The sequence below is a fragment of the Ovis aries genome, chromosome 15 (genome assembly GCF_016772045.2).
Source record: "Ovis aries strain OAR_USU_Benz2616 breed Rambouillet chromosome 15, ARS-UI_Ramb_v3.0, whole genome shotgun sequence".
In the NCBI taxonomy this organism is placed as follows: Eukaryota; Metazoa; Chordata; class Mammalia; order Artiodactyla; family Bovidae; genus Ovis; species Ovis aries.
Genome location: NC_056068.1, coordinates 27267504 through 27282946, shown reverse-complemented (window position 1 = coordinate 27282946; position 15443 = coordinate 27267504). Strand labels below are relative to the sequence as shown.

Below are 15443 nucleotides of genomic sequence, written 5' to 3'. Positions count from 1 at the left end.
ACCAGCCTAAAGATTCTGAGGGCCGGTTCCCTGAAGTTTTGCCTGCCCCTTCTGCCTGTTTCTGACTCCTTGATTGGGGAAGCCTGTGGTTGCCAGCCTTCCTTCCCCACCCCCATCACCATGCAACCACCAGGGCACGCCAGCCAAGCTTGCTCTTCTGCAGCGCATCTCAGCCTCACCACCACCCCTGCCTTCTCAGTTCACCCTAATGCGACTTGCTGTTTGTCATGACACTGTCTGCCAGCTAGTTCATAGCCTTCTGAATTGATTACCTGGCTTGCTTTCTATGGACTGGACTTATAGGTGACTCTGCTGTGATGGAACCTGTGGAGAGTACATGGCATTTGATTTATGGGAGGAAGAATGAAATTGATTTGATATGTGTTTATAAAGATATGCTGGCTGCTACCTAAAATATCAGCAGTTAATTTAGGTACTTTATGGGTTAAAAGCTCTGGCTTTGGCATGAGACTGGCCAGAATTTGTATCCTAGTTTTGCCTCTTATTAGCTGATTAAGTTTCTTAGCTTACCTGATTTTTCATTTCTCTATTTGTATAATAGATATAGTACTAACAAGGACTAGTGTGTAAATTAGATGCTTAAGCTAACTTCAAGGGTTCATTTGTTTTAATTAGCACTCTGCCTACCTCTTATATGGTGCACAAGAAATGTTAGTAATTATTACTAAATAATATTTTTGAAAGAGTTTCTCTATTACTCTTCCATTCCCTCCTTCCTTATGTTGTTTTTCACTCTTCTCTCTCACTTCATTCTCTTAAGAGGGTAAAGACATATTATCAATACTCTCAGACGCATCCGCAGGGTTTATGGAGAAGATCTGATCTGCCAAGAGCTGTTTGGGTTTGTTGTGTCATAGGCGCTGTGGCTGTATCATACGCAACTGCCTCCTCACGTGGTAATCTGATTTACACATTACTCTGGGCAGCCTCAGAAACAATTGGTAAATAAGCACCCTCTGTGTGAATGAGACAGCGGACTCTAAAGCTACAAGGGGAGGCCTTGGAAATCATCTGATCCAGGCTTTTGCCCCCAAACAGTGCCACATTTGAATGTTCTGCAAAATGACAGTTGGCTGGCTTTTCCAGCTTGAAGCACAGAGAATGCCTGTTCTGTTGTGGGTTCTTGGAGTCAGATTGTTAAAGTTGTTAGGAGGAATTGTAGCAGTCGTCTTGTCCAGTGCTGCTTTCATCTGGCATCACCGAGAACCGATTTCAACCCATGTGCTGTGCAGGCCCTGGTGATGCAGAGCTCAGTGAGACGCTCAGGGACCCCCAGTCTTCCTCACACCAATACTGGGGGCCCTTTCTAACGACATCACAGACGCCAGCCTCTGATTAGACATTTCTAATCAAAAACAAAGAAGACCCTCTGAGCCTGTTATGGAAATAGAAGAGGAGTCTGCTGAAAGGATTCATTTTCTTAAGAGCAGCGGAGCTTCTGCCTTGAGTATTGACAGCTTAGAAGCCAATGAGATGGTAGTTTCTGAGCTCAATCCTAGTGTTCTCAGATTGGGATTGGATATATTAGAAGAGCAAGAGGAAAAAGCGATTTTTTTGCCAGGCTTGAGAAAGGCTTAACATTGCCTATTAATTATTCAAGATTAAATAAGGAGTTGGATCCTAATGACTCCATACATTTTGAAACTTTACATAGGTAATGTAAATACAATATAAACTAGTCATTAAATGGAAATTTTCTAGTGACAATAAAGATACTATTTCACAGGTCAAATTGTTCTCATTTCATAGTTATGTGGCTTTTTCGAGTTGAAGGGGACCAAAGAGTTTATCCTATCCCGTTGCTTCTGGACTTAATTTTTAAAGTGAAACCTTACTCAGAATACAAATGTATAAAAGGAGTAAAGTCAGCTGTGCTCCAGGTGTGGCCTTGCCGACTTGACTGCCCCCCTCAACCCCGCCTCACTTCCCTAAGGGGCCCCTCCTAAAATCCCTAGGACCTTAATCTCATACTTTGGATCAGTTCTAATAATTGAAAAGATTTTTCCTGCGTTGAAATTGTCACTTCTAATTATTCCAGATTCAAGGCCCTCGAGCAGCACAGTATAAACACACTGTCTTCCGTGTGCCCTTCAGATGCTGCTGAGCGCTCCATGTGCCCTTCCTGCCTGCACCTTCTCTTCTCCCCGAAAAATCAGCCTCGTGGCTGTTAACCTTCAGCGGCATGTTTTCAGAGTTTTAATCAGGAACTTTTCTCTTATGTGATTCTATTAATATTTCTTCTTCTGTCTTGGAAATAGAGACAGAGCTTCTACTAAGTATCTCGGGTGAATTTCAAGTTGGTTTTAAACTCCCCCTTCTTCATCCTTTTTTTTTTTTTTCTCCCCTTCAGACTGAAAACTTTCAGCCTCTTAGAGAAAGTTCTTTTTTTTCAAGGTCAAAAAAGGAAAAAGATGTTAAAGACCCGGCCTCAGAAGGAATTACAACTTGAGGAAGCGGTCTGAACTGAATTCCCATTTCAGGACCCTGCCCATACAGGAGCCCGCTCTCCACAAAGCCATCCAAATGCCTGTCAGCACCATGGGGCGGGGCCTGAGCTGGGCGCCCTCTAGTCCCCTTTCTGGTGGCGTTGGGTTTCCGGGGGTGGAGGGGGGGGTGGGCGCCGGTGCTGCCCTGAGCTTGCGAGGAGCCGGTGAGAGCAGCTCTGAAGCAGCCCCCTCTGGCCCAGGCAGAGCCGCCTGCGGTGCTGCACTGCTTCCATTCCGTTCAGTAGCAAAGGCTGCCCTTGGAGGAGGAGCAAGCGATGGGGCCCTTTTTGACATTAAAATACAGTTTTCTCTGGCATCTGGGCAAGTTGGTGTTTGTCTTCTTTGATCTGGGGCCCTGTTTTCTTTCCATTCACTTTAATGGACTGTCCAGTGGTTGGTTGTGTTATTGGGTCTGAGAGCATTTATTCCCTTTGCTTTCACCCTCTTTCCATGTTTCATGTAGAATGGTGCCTTAATAGTTTGAACATCCTTTCCTGAGCTATATGGAATGCTTAAGGAGCATGAGTTGGTAACAGTGCCCTGGCTTTCTGCATTCTGTCGTATTCTGCGCACATGTCTGTGCGGCATGTGGAGGGTGTGAGGTTTCTGCTCCTTCGGCTGCTGGACAGCATGTCAGGAGCACAGATGTGACCTTGTGTCCTTCAGCTGTTGCCACTGCAGCAAGATGTCCACAGGCCCCTCAGCCTGGGACCTGTAGAGGCCTAGGGAATCTGTGACACAGGGTCTGTGGGCTCCTCGCATGGACTAAAAGGTAGATGCAAAATTTTGTGTACAAATTCTTGTTTGCATTTTTCTGGAGATTTTTCAAGGCATCTGAAACCAACTAATAGTTAAGGATGGCTGAAAAGAGATTTCAAGATCCTGAAATTGAACCAGATACATCTTCCACTCAGGACTTATTACAGTGGTGTTAAATTTTGTTTGTTTTTAAGAAAATACCTTTAAAATTCCGTTTTAAAGCAAGCCTATAACTGAACGTCATTCAGCATCGGTCATCTGATTCAGGACTAACGCACTAGATACTACATGGAAACCAAAAGAAAACAGAGCAGTTAGAGTGCCATCTAGTGGTCTGAACGATACTTGCATAGCTTTGGAATCAGGCCCAGGCCTTCTCCGTACACCCGGGTCTTTAGTTTTAGCAGCTTTCTAAATCAAGAACATTTTTTTCCTCTCAGGTAATTGCAGACCATAAAGGTATGTGGTGATGATACTTGTCTTCCACACAGATGCTGCAGCTGTGGATTCTAGCCTTGCTTACTCTGCAGACATAATTTTCATAAAAGCTTAATGCTGTAGATGGCATGTATTTTATAGGAATATAGGAACTACAGACTTTGAGCGCTGTACTGCATTTGATTATACTTTTAATCATAAAGCTGGAACAAATTGATGACGGCCATGAAATCATTTTGATATAGAGGCTTTTTTTTTTTTCCAAGTTAGAATAAATTTAAAAATTGAGTAATTTGTCTTAATTACTCTTTGTATTCCTTTCATGATGGTGACATAGAGTGATGTTTGCCAAATGGTGCAGAAATTGTGAGGTTTCAGAGTTGAATTTATTCAGGGAAAACACATCAGACGATTGGTATCCACATGAAAATAAACTAAGAGCATCACTCTCAAGTCCTTACTCTGCTGTACCGTAGCAATGGTTGATCATGTTAACTTGTTTATTCTTTTATAAACGGGGCTGATGACAGTATCTAATACAGGGGTGTTGTTAAGATTAAATGAAATAAAGTTGGTAAGCACAGTGCCTTGTACATAAAAAGTCTTTTCATTTATTAAAGTCTCTTTAATACTGATGTTGTTACTATCCCTGGCCAGTTTTTGTTTTGTTTTGTTTTCAGGACAGCTGTAGTAAAATGGAAACAGACAACCTTGTATCTTATGGAGAATTTTATAGTTTTTAAAAGCATTTGCTCACATACAGTCTTGTTTGATTAGTTTCAATAAATGTTTACTTATCCACATATATTCAGCAGCTATTTATTCAACTCCTACTAGGTATAATCATCATCTTTGGCATTGCAGGTTTGATACTGAAAACAGCAATAAAAAAGGCCTCGTGGGGCGGGGGGTTAGACAATAAGCAGTAAATAAATAAGGTGATTTCACAAGGAAGTCATTAGTGTGAAGGAAATTAGTGTGATGTCATAGGGCATGACTGGACGCCTCCTTGAGGTTGATGAGGTGGCTAGGAGAGATCTTTCTGAGAAAGTTGGCATTTAAGTTCCTTCCTGAATGACAAGGAGCCAGCCACGTGAGGGTTGGGGAGCAGCCGTCCTGACTAAGGGATACGGTGAGTGTAAATGGCATTGGTGGGAATGTGATAAGTACATGCACAGACTAGAAAGATGGCCTGTGCTGCTGGAGCTCAGGGAGCTGAGGGCGCGTGGCCAGAGGTGAGATCAGAGGACTTCAGACTTTGTTCTGCGGGTTCTGGGTGAGATGGGGTGTGATTCAGAGCACCAACCACAGAGACTGTCTGGTTTGAAATCTAACCTATTGAGTGGTCTTCAACAAGTTTTTTGACTTCTCTGTGCCTAATTTTAACGTCTCCAAAGTGGGAATGATGATCGTTTCTTCCTGCTAGGATTACTATGAGGATTAAATGAGATCAAAATATGTGTGAAGTATTCAGCAGAGTGTCTGCATACTGCTGTTTTATCATCATCAGTGTCTAGGTTCAGTTTCATCACACGTGCTACCCCCACGTCATCGTCAGTACCCTCAAGTTACAGATGAGAACACTTAGAAACAGAGGGTGGTTTGAAATCAGAATGTAGGCATCTTGATTTCGGAGCCATCATTCTTTTTGCAGTGTATTCTGCGACATGAGCTCAACACCTCTCTGGTCTGAATCTCTTTAGCTCAGAGCTCAGTTGTATGTCCCTGTGAACGTGAGAAAATTATCAGTAAGGCCTAGGGTGTGTGGTAGGGAGGCTCCATGCCTGTCTTCTCCCCACACCTGGGACCCTACACTGAAAGCGTTAGTGTGCACGTCGGAATGCAGAGAGGAGGAAGGCGCTGACTGTATTTTGGGGACCTTGTAAGGCACTGAATAGCTTCAGACACTGAAACTCTTCCTTAATTGCAGCTAATGGGGCCCTACAAAATATAAGTAAATGAAATCCAGGGATTATCCCCAGATTTTTTTTCTAATCCGACTTTTAGTGAAGGTATTAACCAGGACCCCACTCCCTCCACTCCCAGCCCAGAGTTGAATTTCCCTCTCCTCCACCTCTTCCTGCCTTTGCCTGGTCCCTTCTGGAGTAAGCCATGGCAGAGGTAAGGATCACGAAGTGAGAGAAACAGATGAGAAGCCAGGAGCTAGGAAATCCACCTGCTCGCCCTGCCCCTGTTCCTCTGCCCCCGCAGCGCCTCCCCCAGCGGCGCTGACGGCCGGCTCCGTGTCTCTTGCAGAATGTGAGCACCTGATCCGCCACATGCTGGTGTTGGACCCCAACAAGCGCCTCTCCATGGAGCAGATCTGCAAGCACAAGTGGATGAAGCTAGGGGACGCGGACCCCAACTTCGACAGGGTGAGCGGGCTCCCACTCACCCCTGGGGACGCCCCTTCGGGCTGCTGCAGGCCCTTTCGCGTAAGATTGTAACCAGGCCAGGACCTAGAAGGGCAGGCCTGGGTGCAGGCTGTTGTGTAACCCTGAAGCAAGTGAAGCCAGCAAGGAGGAAGCCTCACTGGCTGAGCTGTTGCAGAATAGTGCTGCCAGCTCCTGACCACGTGTCCTCACATCCGGATCCCTTCCCGCGTCTTGGGACAGTACAGCCTCTTCCCACAGGATTGTTCACCTACTCTTATCTCTCACTGTGCATAGTCCAACAGATTCCACAGCGTTCCTTTATTTAAATCATCGTAGCCATCCCAGGTACCCCAGGAGCTCAGGAAAACAGTGGCCTAGCCATCTTGTCTGCTCCTAGCTGAGTACCCAGGGCTTTCTTGCTTAGGCTTCATCTAAGGCCAAAAATATCACAAGCTAGGGAGCATGGAACAGCTTGTTCATTATATATGATCTGCCATCTTGACATAGTTAATTGGGAGTTTGATAGCTTGCCTTATTTTGTTACAGTTAATAGCCGAATGCCAGCAGCTGAAGGAAGAAAGGCAGATGGACCCTCTGAATGAGGATGTCCTCTTAGCCATGGAAGACATGGGACTGGACAAAGAGCGGACACTGCAGGTACCTAAGTGAGCAGAGGCCGGGGTGGGGGCTGTGTTCCCTCTGCCCTGTCTTTCCCATGTTCCCTTCTTCCTGGGAACTTGGATCTTTTATTTTCCTCCCATTCTCGCTCTGCCCCTTGAAGGCACTTTGCTCTTCTACTGTTACTTTTAAAAGAGTTTTGGTCATTGACATGCTGTTTCACCAGGGTTTTTTGCTCTTTCCCCTTTTCTCTCGGTAGTCGTTAAGATCAGATGCCTATGATCACTATAGTGCAATCTACAGCCTGCTGTGTGACCGGCATAAGAGACATAAAACCCTGCGTGTTGGAGTACCTCCTGGCATGCCCCGAACCATGGCCTTCCAGGCGCCAGTCAACCTCCAGGTGGGTGATAACTCCAGCGACCAGATTCAGCACTAGTATGAAAGTCCCTGCTGTTCCTTACCCGTCACCTCCCAGCTGCCATCTCTTCCTTTCTCAGAGGCCAAGCAAAGAACTCAGCCTCTCTTTGACAGAGTGGGTGGAAGAATGTTCCAGCACTTGGAAGGGGCACCAATAGCTGAGTTTTTTTTTTTTTTTAAAGAAACCGTAAATCATTGCGAGAGACTGTCTTTGCTAAAGAATACTTCCCTGTAGCTCCTAAGAGCAGAGGAACCAAAAACTCAGAAGTAGAAGCCTAGACTTTAGCCATCAAGAATGTTTTGAAAGCCTCTATGATTTCCCTTTGGTGTTGAAAAGCCTGTATGTGTGCGTGCTGCTTTCCAGGCGGAGCAAGCTGGTACCGCTATGAACATCAGCGTCCCCCAGGTGCAGCTCATCAACCCAGAGAATCAAATCGTGGAGGCAAGTAGCAGCCCCTGGTGGCTGTCAGCTGAACCTGCTTTCTTTCCCATAGCCTCATTGCCTTTCCTTATTACTTCTTCTATATATTTTATTTATTCATTTCCCCGTTTATTTTTGGCCATGCTGGGTCTTCGTTGCCTCTCTGGCTTTCTCTGGTTGCGGCAAGTGGGGGTGCTCTTCACAGCAGTGGGTGGGCTTCGGGTTGTGGTGGCTTCTGTTGCGGAGCACGGGCTCTAGAGTGTGAGCTCGGAAGTTGCGGCACACGGGGCTCAGTTGCCCCGCAGCACGTGAGATCTTCCTGGACCAGGGATCTAACCCGTGCGCCCTACACTGGCAGGCAGAGTCTTAGCCACTGGACCACCTGGGAAGTCCCCTTTCCTTCCTTCTTGTTTCTCACTCCCTCTTGTTTCTGATTTGTTTGTGCTTCCCTCACCTCAGCCGGACGGGGCGGTGAACGCGGACAGTGACGAGGGTGAAGAGCCTTCCCCTGAAGCGCTGGTCCGCTATCTGTCCATGAGGAGGCACACAGTGGGCGTGGCCGACCCCCGGTGAGTGTCTGGCAGAAAATTCCCATCTGACTTTGAGTTCCTCCCGTGGCACATTTTCCCTACTTTGTATCTCCCAGGTGAGATCTGATACAATGGCCAAAACATGTGGTTAATCTCTTCAGGCTCCCTGGTAGATCAGACTTGATTGGACTTGAGGATCACAGAGCTGTCACTAGTGGAGGGTGGGCTGAAAGCCGCCATTGAGCCAGGCGATGACAGTACTTTGGTGAAGAGCGTAGCATGTCTTTTCCCGCAAAGACTGAGGTCTTTTGATCTAAGCCACATAAAAGTACCCCTGGAAATGCATCTGTGTTTGACAGCTTTTAGAGATATTTTTTGCCATATATTTTAATGGAAGACTCATCTAAGAAGTGAGGACAAACAGCAGGATAGAATTTATAGATGTAAAAAATTAAATTCAGTGAAAAAAATTATGTGAACAAAAGTCCAAAAATATGCCGAGTAAGTACCGGTTTTCCAAAGTGTTTTCCCAGAACAGCCCTTCGTTGTGTCCCCTGCTTGCCTGCACACTGGAGGAATGGACTGAAGGCCAGCTCTCTTGGTTTTCGTTCAACACTTGAAGATTCTCACCATTAAAAATAGCCATGCCACTTTTCTGGCTATTTCTTCTCCTGCGTAGGGAAGAGAAGGTTGTGGCAAGAGTCCTCTTGAGAGTTCAGCTCGGAGCATAGCTGGTTTCTTTTTCCTTTGAGTCATTTCCAAAAGAGCCTCCCCTGCTTACTGGTTTGCTTGCTTCGCCTTCTCAGCCTACGATGAAACAGGCAATCGGGGAGCATTCTGGCCCCGAAGACAATGTCAGCTTCAGAGGGTGGGGCCCCGTGTCACCCTGTTAGTGGAAAGAGCTCTTATTGTAAAGTGTGCCATAAACCCCTCTGTCGGGGCTCCACAGCCCTGCCCGCCCACGGCTTATCTGCCCATCAGCCCTGATGGCGCTGACAGCATTCTTTCCCCAGTGGATCAGCTGCTACTTTGGGGCAGCCATTGTTTGAGTGGGTGGCCCGTGTCCTCCCTTACTTGCTGTTCACCTCCAGGCCTCGGAGACCTGAACTGGACGGGGGCCAGTGTTTCCTGTTGGCACAGAGCTGTTGGTTTTACATGAGTGGTCAGTGCAGAATGGTGATCCCCAGCCACAGATAGTGAAATGGCAGAGAGCCAGATTCCACACACCTGGCTCCACACACTTCTGCTTGCTCTGGGGCCTTGGAGAGAAATACACATGTAGGAGGAAGGTAGAAAGATAAACTAAACTGTGCGGAATTTGGCAGTGTCCTCAGTTTGGGGCTCTAGGTTGTGAGGGGGAATTGTAACCAGACTTCTCCATCGTCCTGTTTCCCGTCAGCACGGAGGTCATGGAGGATCTGCAGAAGCTGCTGCCTGGCTTTCCTGGAGTCAGCCCGCAGGCTCCCTTCCTGCAGGTGGCCCCGAACATGAACTTCATGCACAACCTGTTGCCCATGCAAAATCTGCAGCCAACCGGGCAGCTGGAATACAAGGTACCCGGACCTGGGAGAGGGCTTGCCCCCAGAGAGCTCGTCTGAGCTGCATTTGAGAAACGCAGAGACCGTCTCCAGGATTTCAGGGTGTCCTTAGAAGGATGCTTTCTCTTGCCTATGTCACCATCATGGGATCCCTTCCTTTCAGTAGACTGGAGTACTGCTGTCTTCTCTCCTCCTTTCTCCCCACCTCACCAAACCATCCCTCCCCTTCTCCTCCTGCAGGAGCAGTCCCTGTTACAGCCGCCCACCCTGCAGCTGCTGAACGGAATGGGGCCCCTTGGCCGGAGGGCATCAGATGGAGGTGCCAACATCCAGCTCCATGCCCAGCAGCTGCTGAAGCGCCCACGGGGACCCTCCCCTCTTGTCACCATGACACCAGTGAGTGGCAGCATGAAGCCCTGCTTGCTTTCTCAGAGGCTTTTGGTAAAGAGGTTTTGGAACTCAGGGTCTCCAACCTAAACGTCTGAATTTCTTCTTTCCCTCAACATGCAATGCTCACTGTCATTTCCACTTTTTTCAGGCTAATAGAATTTTCCAGACTTACTTTTTGGTTAGCTTCTTCACTTAACCAAATAATTTGCATACTGCATCCTGCTTCTGGAGGGACTCATCTTTGGGGAGCCTCTTGTAGACACTCGAGTAAAGGGCGGCTGCAACCCTGCCCGCTTCAAGTCAGGGAGTCATAGTCACAGGCCCGGCCTTCCCGCGGGTCACATTTCCGTGCCAGAGGGCAGTGGAAGCTAATAATTTTCTCTGGGCTTAATTGCTTTTTAGACTGGTTTCCAGATTTACCTTCTCACTAACTCTTCCTCCTTTGATTAACATACCTCACACTTTTGGTGCCAGCTGGATCCCTTGATGATTTGGCTTCTAAGCTGACAGTTGGCATCTCTCGATCACATGTTTTCTAATATGATGATCACAAAGATTCTTTTCTTCCCCTGGTTTCTGTTTATTTCTGGTTATTTTCCTGCCATAGATAGATTCATTCCTTCATTCATTTACTCATCCATTAAATCTCATGCTACATTAGGCTTGAGTGCTAATTGTATCCACAGCCCTCACTGGGTATTTCAGGGCAGTGCTTCTTAAGGTGTCTCTCTAGTTTGAGGACCTTGTTTTCCCTATTATCAGAAAAATTAAAATTTTAAAACATATGAACTACAAGGCTAAATTTTCTTTGGCGCAATAGAAAATACTACTCCATTAAGTTGCTATAAAGGTTTATAAATATTATTCTCTGCTACTTTACCTACCGTATCTTAGATCAGTAATGAAACAGTTTGTAGATTGACACAGGTCCACTGTGCCAGTAACATGGCTGTTGAGAAAAGAGAAGAATTCATATTTGCAGTTTCTGGCCTCACTGAGCTTATACTATAACAGGAAGATGCGATCCACATATGTGAAGTGTTGGAGTAACAGTAATAGGCCAGTGTGATGAAGTGCTGGAGTGAGGACCGTGGGCCTGTAGGTGGCAGAGGCACTTAGGGAAAGGCCAGGTCAGTGTAGATTTGGAAGGGTCCAGAACAGCTTTATGGGAGGTGCAGTGCCTTTGTCCACTGGAACTGTTTTTGCCAAGGTCACTAACAAACTTCTGGTGGACATTTTTCATCTTTATCTTTTTGGACTTTACTGTTGACCATTTTTCTCCTTGAAAAATGGTCTTTTGCCCTATTCTTTTGTGTTTTTCTCCTAGCTCCCCATTTCAGGTTCCCTTTCTTCTTTTTCCTAGAAACCCACAGTTCTGTCTGAGGTCCTGTTTCCATTTCATTTTACAGACTTTCTCTGAGTGATCCTCTCCACTTCCCTATTTCTGTCACTGAGAGATTCTCCGGCCCACAGTGCTTTTCTGAGCCCTGCACTCCTATCTATATGATTACCAACTGCACAGATCTAGTGGGTTACTTGGCAGGTCCTCACCATTTTATTTCAGCATGTCCTCAGATGAACATGTCCTGATGCTATGAAACCTGTGTCTCCCTCTGGGTGACAGGGAATGGCACCATCACTCCCCTGGTTAGACAAGCTAAGAAATTGGGTTTTCTCTTTAATTTTTCCCTGTCCCTTACTCCCCATATCAAAGCAGTTATGCCATGCTTGTAAAGTAAGTGTTTATCTTCTGTCCCATCCCCACTGCATTTCCCCCACTCAAGCTACTGTCATCCTTTGCCTGGATTCACACGGTGGCTGCCAAATGGGCTTCCTGGTTCCAGGCTTGGCTCCTCATCCTTGTCACCCGACATTTTCACGCTGCAACTAAAGCAGGCCAGCTTTCTAAAATATAAATCTTGTAACATCGTGTCCCTGCTTAAAACCTTTAGTGATTCACCACTGCCTTTCCTCAGAATAAAGTTCTTCATGTGGTATTCAAGGTCGTTTATAACTGGCCGCAGGGCTCCTCTCCTGCCTCGTCTGCAGCCACTTCCTGCATAACCCTGTTCCCTCCAGCCTCACAGAACCGTAGTCAGGGTTCCGGAAACCCTAGACGCATTCCGACAATGGAATCATCCTAAAAGTTTGTTTTTAATTACTGCCCATTAAAAAATGCTCTTTCGTAGTACTGGAAGCGTGATTTTTGCTTCAGTGCTTGGGGCGTGGTGGTTCCGTGAGCCCCAGGCTGTGAGTAGCTGTCAAGGCTATACGATGTCCCAGCCCACAGGCAGCCGGGGAGCGTCACCGTAACGCATGCATATTGTGGCGGTCCTTGTGTTTTGGTGGGTGACAGTGATTTTAAAGCATTGAATTGGAACTTCACAATCACATGTTATGTGCTACAGTGGACTTTTAGAAAACCAGTATGCTTTTCTGGCATTGCTGCTGCTGCTGCTAAGTCGCCTCAGTCATGTCCTACTCTATGCGACCCCATAGATGGCAGCCCGCCAGGCTCCCCTGTCCCTGGGAGTCTCCAGGCAAGAACACTGGAGTGGGTTGCCATTTCCTTCTCCAATGCGTGAAAGTGAAGTCACTCAGTCGTGTCCAACTCTTAGCCACCCCATGGACTGCAGCCTACCAGGCTCCTCCATCCATGGGATTTTCCAGGCAAGAGTATTTTCTGGCATTAAGGACATCTAAACTCTGGAAATTACTTTAACATGAAACAACAAATCAGTTCCTAGTTATTCCAGGTAAACAAACTCCTGCTATATTCTCAGGTCCTCAAACACCCATGGGCCTTCTCTTCTCTCTCAGCCTAGAAACCTTAGACGCTTGTGACCCCTTTCCTTCTTGGCCGGACTCGTTCTTACTCATCCTTCAGGCCTCAGGTTTGGGGCCACGTTCTCTAAGTGCCCTGCTCAGTCCCCACACACCCATGACTGGTTCATGCTATTTTGTCCTTTTGTCTGCCTATCTCTGTCCTCCACTGGACTGTAAAACAGGGGAAAGAACTTTATTAATTCACATTTTATCCTGGAACATAGTGGGCATTCAGCTTACTTATTGGATAAATGAATGAAGGAAGGAAGATGAATCAGAGAAATTCAAATCAACTGAGCAAGGTAAAAGTGGGACAATTGAAAGGTCTGTGAATGTTCTGTATAACCCAGGGATCCTAGAAAAGCTTTGCAGATTAAAAAAAAATAAAGTACCCCAGAGGCCTGCCCCGAGCCCAGTGTCCAGAGTAAGAACTGCTGCGGAAGAAGCGCCACTTTGAGCTTTTCCTTCCTGTCTTTCCTCAGGCAGTGCCAGCAGTCACCCCTGTGGACGAGGAGAGCTCGGATGGGGAGCCAGATCAGGAAGCTGTGCAGAGGTAATGTGGCATCTGGCAGTGCTTGCAGAGCGTCCTTGGGCAGGCTCCCCCTGCGACCAACGAAAGGTCACCTCTGCCCAAGGAGGTGGTCCAGTGCAGCCTCAACACTTGTGTGGTCTCTTTGCTCAAGCCAGATGGCATGTTCCTCCCCACACGGAAGTAACGGAAGACTACCCAGAAAATGTCACTTCTGTAAGCACCATTGGAAGTCCCCTAAGTGACAGCAATAACCATAAGAACTTTTTCTCTCCTCCCTCCTTCCTTCCTTGCCCCCTGCCTTCATATTGCAACTCTGATAGTATTCACAAGGCACAAAGCCTGCTCCTACCTGCCAAGAACTGTTACTGAAAAGGAATTGGAGATTTGGGATGACAGTGATCCTAGCTAGTCTGGCCATGGACCGCTGGCATGGACTCTTCCTTTCCAGGAGAATGAATACCTCTTGTACTGTTTGCTGTGTTTCTGCCATCCCCTTGTATCAACAAAGAGATATTGAAAAAAGAATATGGGATTCGGTCCAGGGACAGATGCAAATATCCATTGTTTGCAGAGATGCCTAATTCACAGAAAACGGCAGTGACCATCAGGCATGCTGTGCTGATCATTTGACCTCAGTTCCATTAGCCGTGGTCCTCCAGCTTCATGCATGATCCCTTGTGGGAGTTGATTTTCTTATTTTTCGGGGAGGGCGGGGGTTGACCAGAATCCAGCATGTATTTTCCCAGAAATACAGGTGTTCTTCAAGATTATATGTTTTTTCCCTTGAGGGAAGTTGAAATAAAATGGTTTTCATGGGCTCTTGGGGAAACTTCGGGTGTTTTTATCAAATGGATATTAAACCACCAATGGCTTACCTACCCTCTGGCAAGTTTACATACCACTAATTCCTCTCTAGCTTGTTAACTGGTTTTAGCTGAAATGGGCAAAGTAGTTAAGAATGAATGAAACAAGACCTCTTACCTGGATGGTTGCTGGCCAGTGTCCTTTCTCTACCCGCTAGTAGCTCTGCATGAGAGCTGCTGTCCAAAAAGAAGCTGGTCCCGTGTGGAAAGAACAGTGAAGAACAGGGGTGTTGGCAGGTGGGCAAGCTCCTTCTACAGAATAGCCAATAGAAGAACCGTGTTGACTTTGTTTCTTTCTTGATGTTATTATTTCGATAGGTTGCTGATCACAGGGTGTATAAAGTTGCATATGGGCCCTGCTGGAGTCATGAAGAGAAATTAGGAAACTTACTGCCTTCCTACTTGAATCAGATAGCAGTATTTCATCTTATCTTCTTTGTCTTACATTTTACCCCTCCAGCTCCTCCTTTCTTCTTTAAAGACCAGCATTTAAAGGGTAAAATGCCCGTCCCTTTTGATGTCATGGAAGGAACGATGCTTCTTTTATTCATGCCCAAGAAGAGCAGCAGTGGTGAAGGAAGTCATCATCCAGACCAAGGGGGACCAAAGCGTTATTAATGGTATTAGTGGTGGCTCTGAAAGACCTTCAGAATAAAAGTGATCAGCTTGTGAACTCTTCAGCTTGTGAAACTTCTCTTTTCTTGCCTTGCCTTTTTTCCCCCTAAAAAACAGTTCTAAACATTCCATGTGGTTTCATCTCTTCATCCTTTAGAGAATGTTGGTCCCCTGGGGACAGCATCAGTTTTTCTTCTCCGACGATGGAGTTACAGTCTTGGGGCATGAGGAAAGGGTTGGTGATGGAACTCGCTTAGCCCCACGCAAAAGGCTCTTTTTCCATGATTTGTAGCGAGGTCAGCCTCAGACCCTGGTGGCCAGTGGCCTCAGGAGACATACGCAAAGCCCATCTGACTCTCTCTCTTGGCTCATCTCTAGGAACAGTCCTTAGGGCTCATTTCCTCTGACTTGTATTTTGGAAATGTGGAGGGAAACCAAGGAACAGAATTAACTAGCAGAAAATACATTCTTCTCCTGAATGGAATGAAGTCAGGAAAACTGATTCACTTCGTGAGCGACATCTGTTTCCTCTCTTCTCTTAACGGCTACTCTTAGGTCCGACACTGAGCCGCTTCAGTGGGAAGCCAGCTTTTGTTGGCCTTCTGGGACAC

The 15443-nt window shown here is 46.6% G+C and overlaps 1 protein-coding gene across 10 annotated transcripts in view; it reads left to right on the top strand.

Annotated features, from left to right (window-relative positions):
• Positions 1-15443, top strand: part of SIK3 (SIK family kinase 3) — a 265973-nt gene that overhangs the window by 227612 nt on the left and 22918 nt on the right. For 9 of the 10 annotated variants that reach the window (XM_060399704.1, XM_027979227.2, XM_027979225.2 and 6 more), the window contains 8 exons: positions 5961-6079; positions 6626-6736; positions 6957-7100; positions 7482-7559; positions 7998-8107; positions 9468-9621; positions 9847-10002; positions 13305-13375. In XM_060399704.1, coding sequence (XP_060255687.1) covers positions 5961-6079; positions 6626-6736; positions 6957-7100; positions 7482-7559; positions 7998-8107; positions 9468-9621; positions 9847-10002; positions 13305-13375 — 943 coding nt within the window. Of the gene's footprint in view, positions 1-5960; positions 6080-6625; positions 6737-6956; positions 7101-7481; positions 7560-7997; positions 8108-9467; positions 9622-9846; positions 10003-13304; positions 13376-14677; positions 14833-15443 lie in introns of those variants that run through there. The other variant, XM_027979228.3, reaches the window with a different exon arrangement.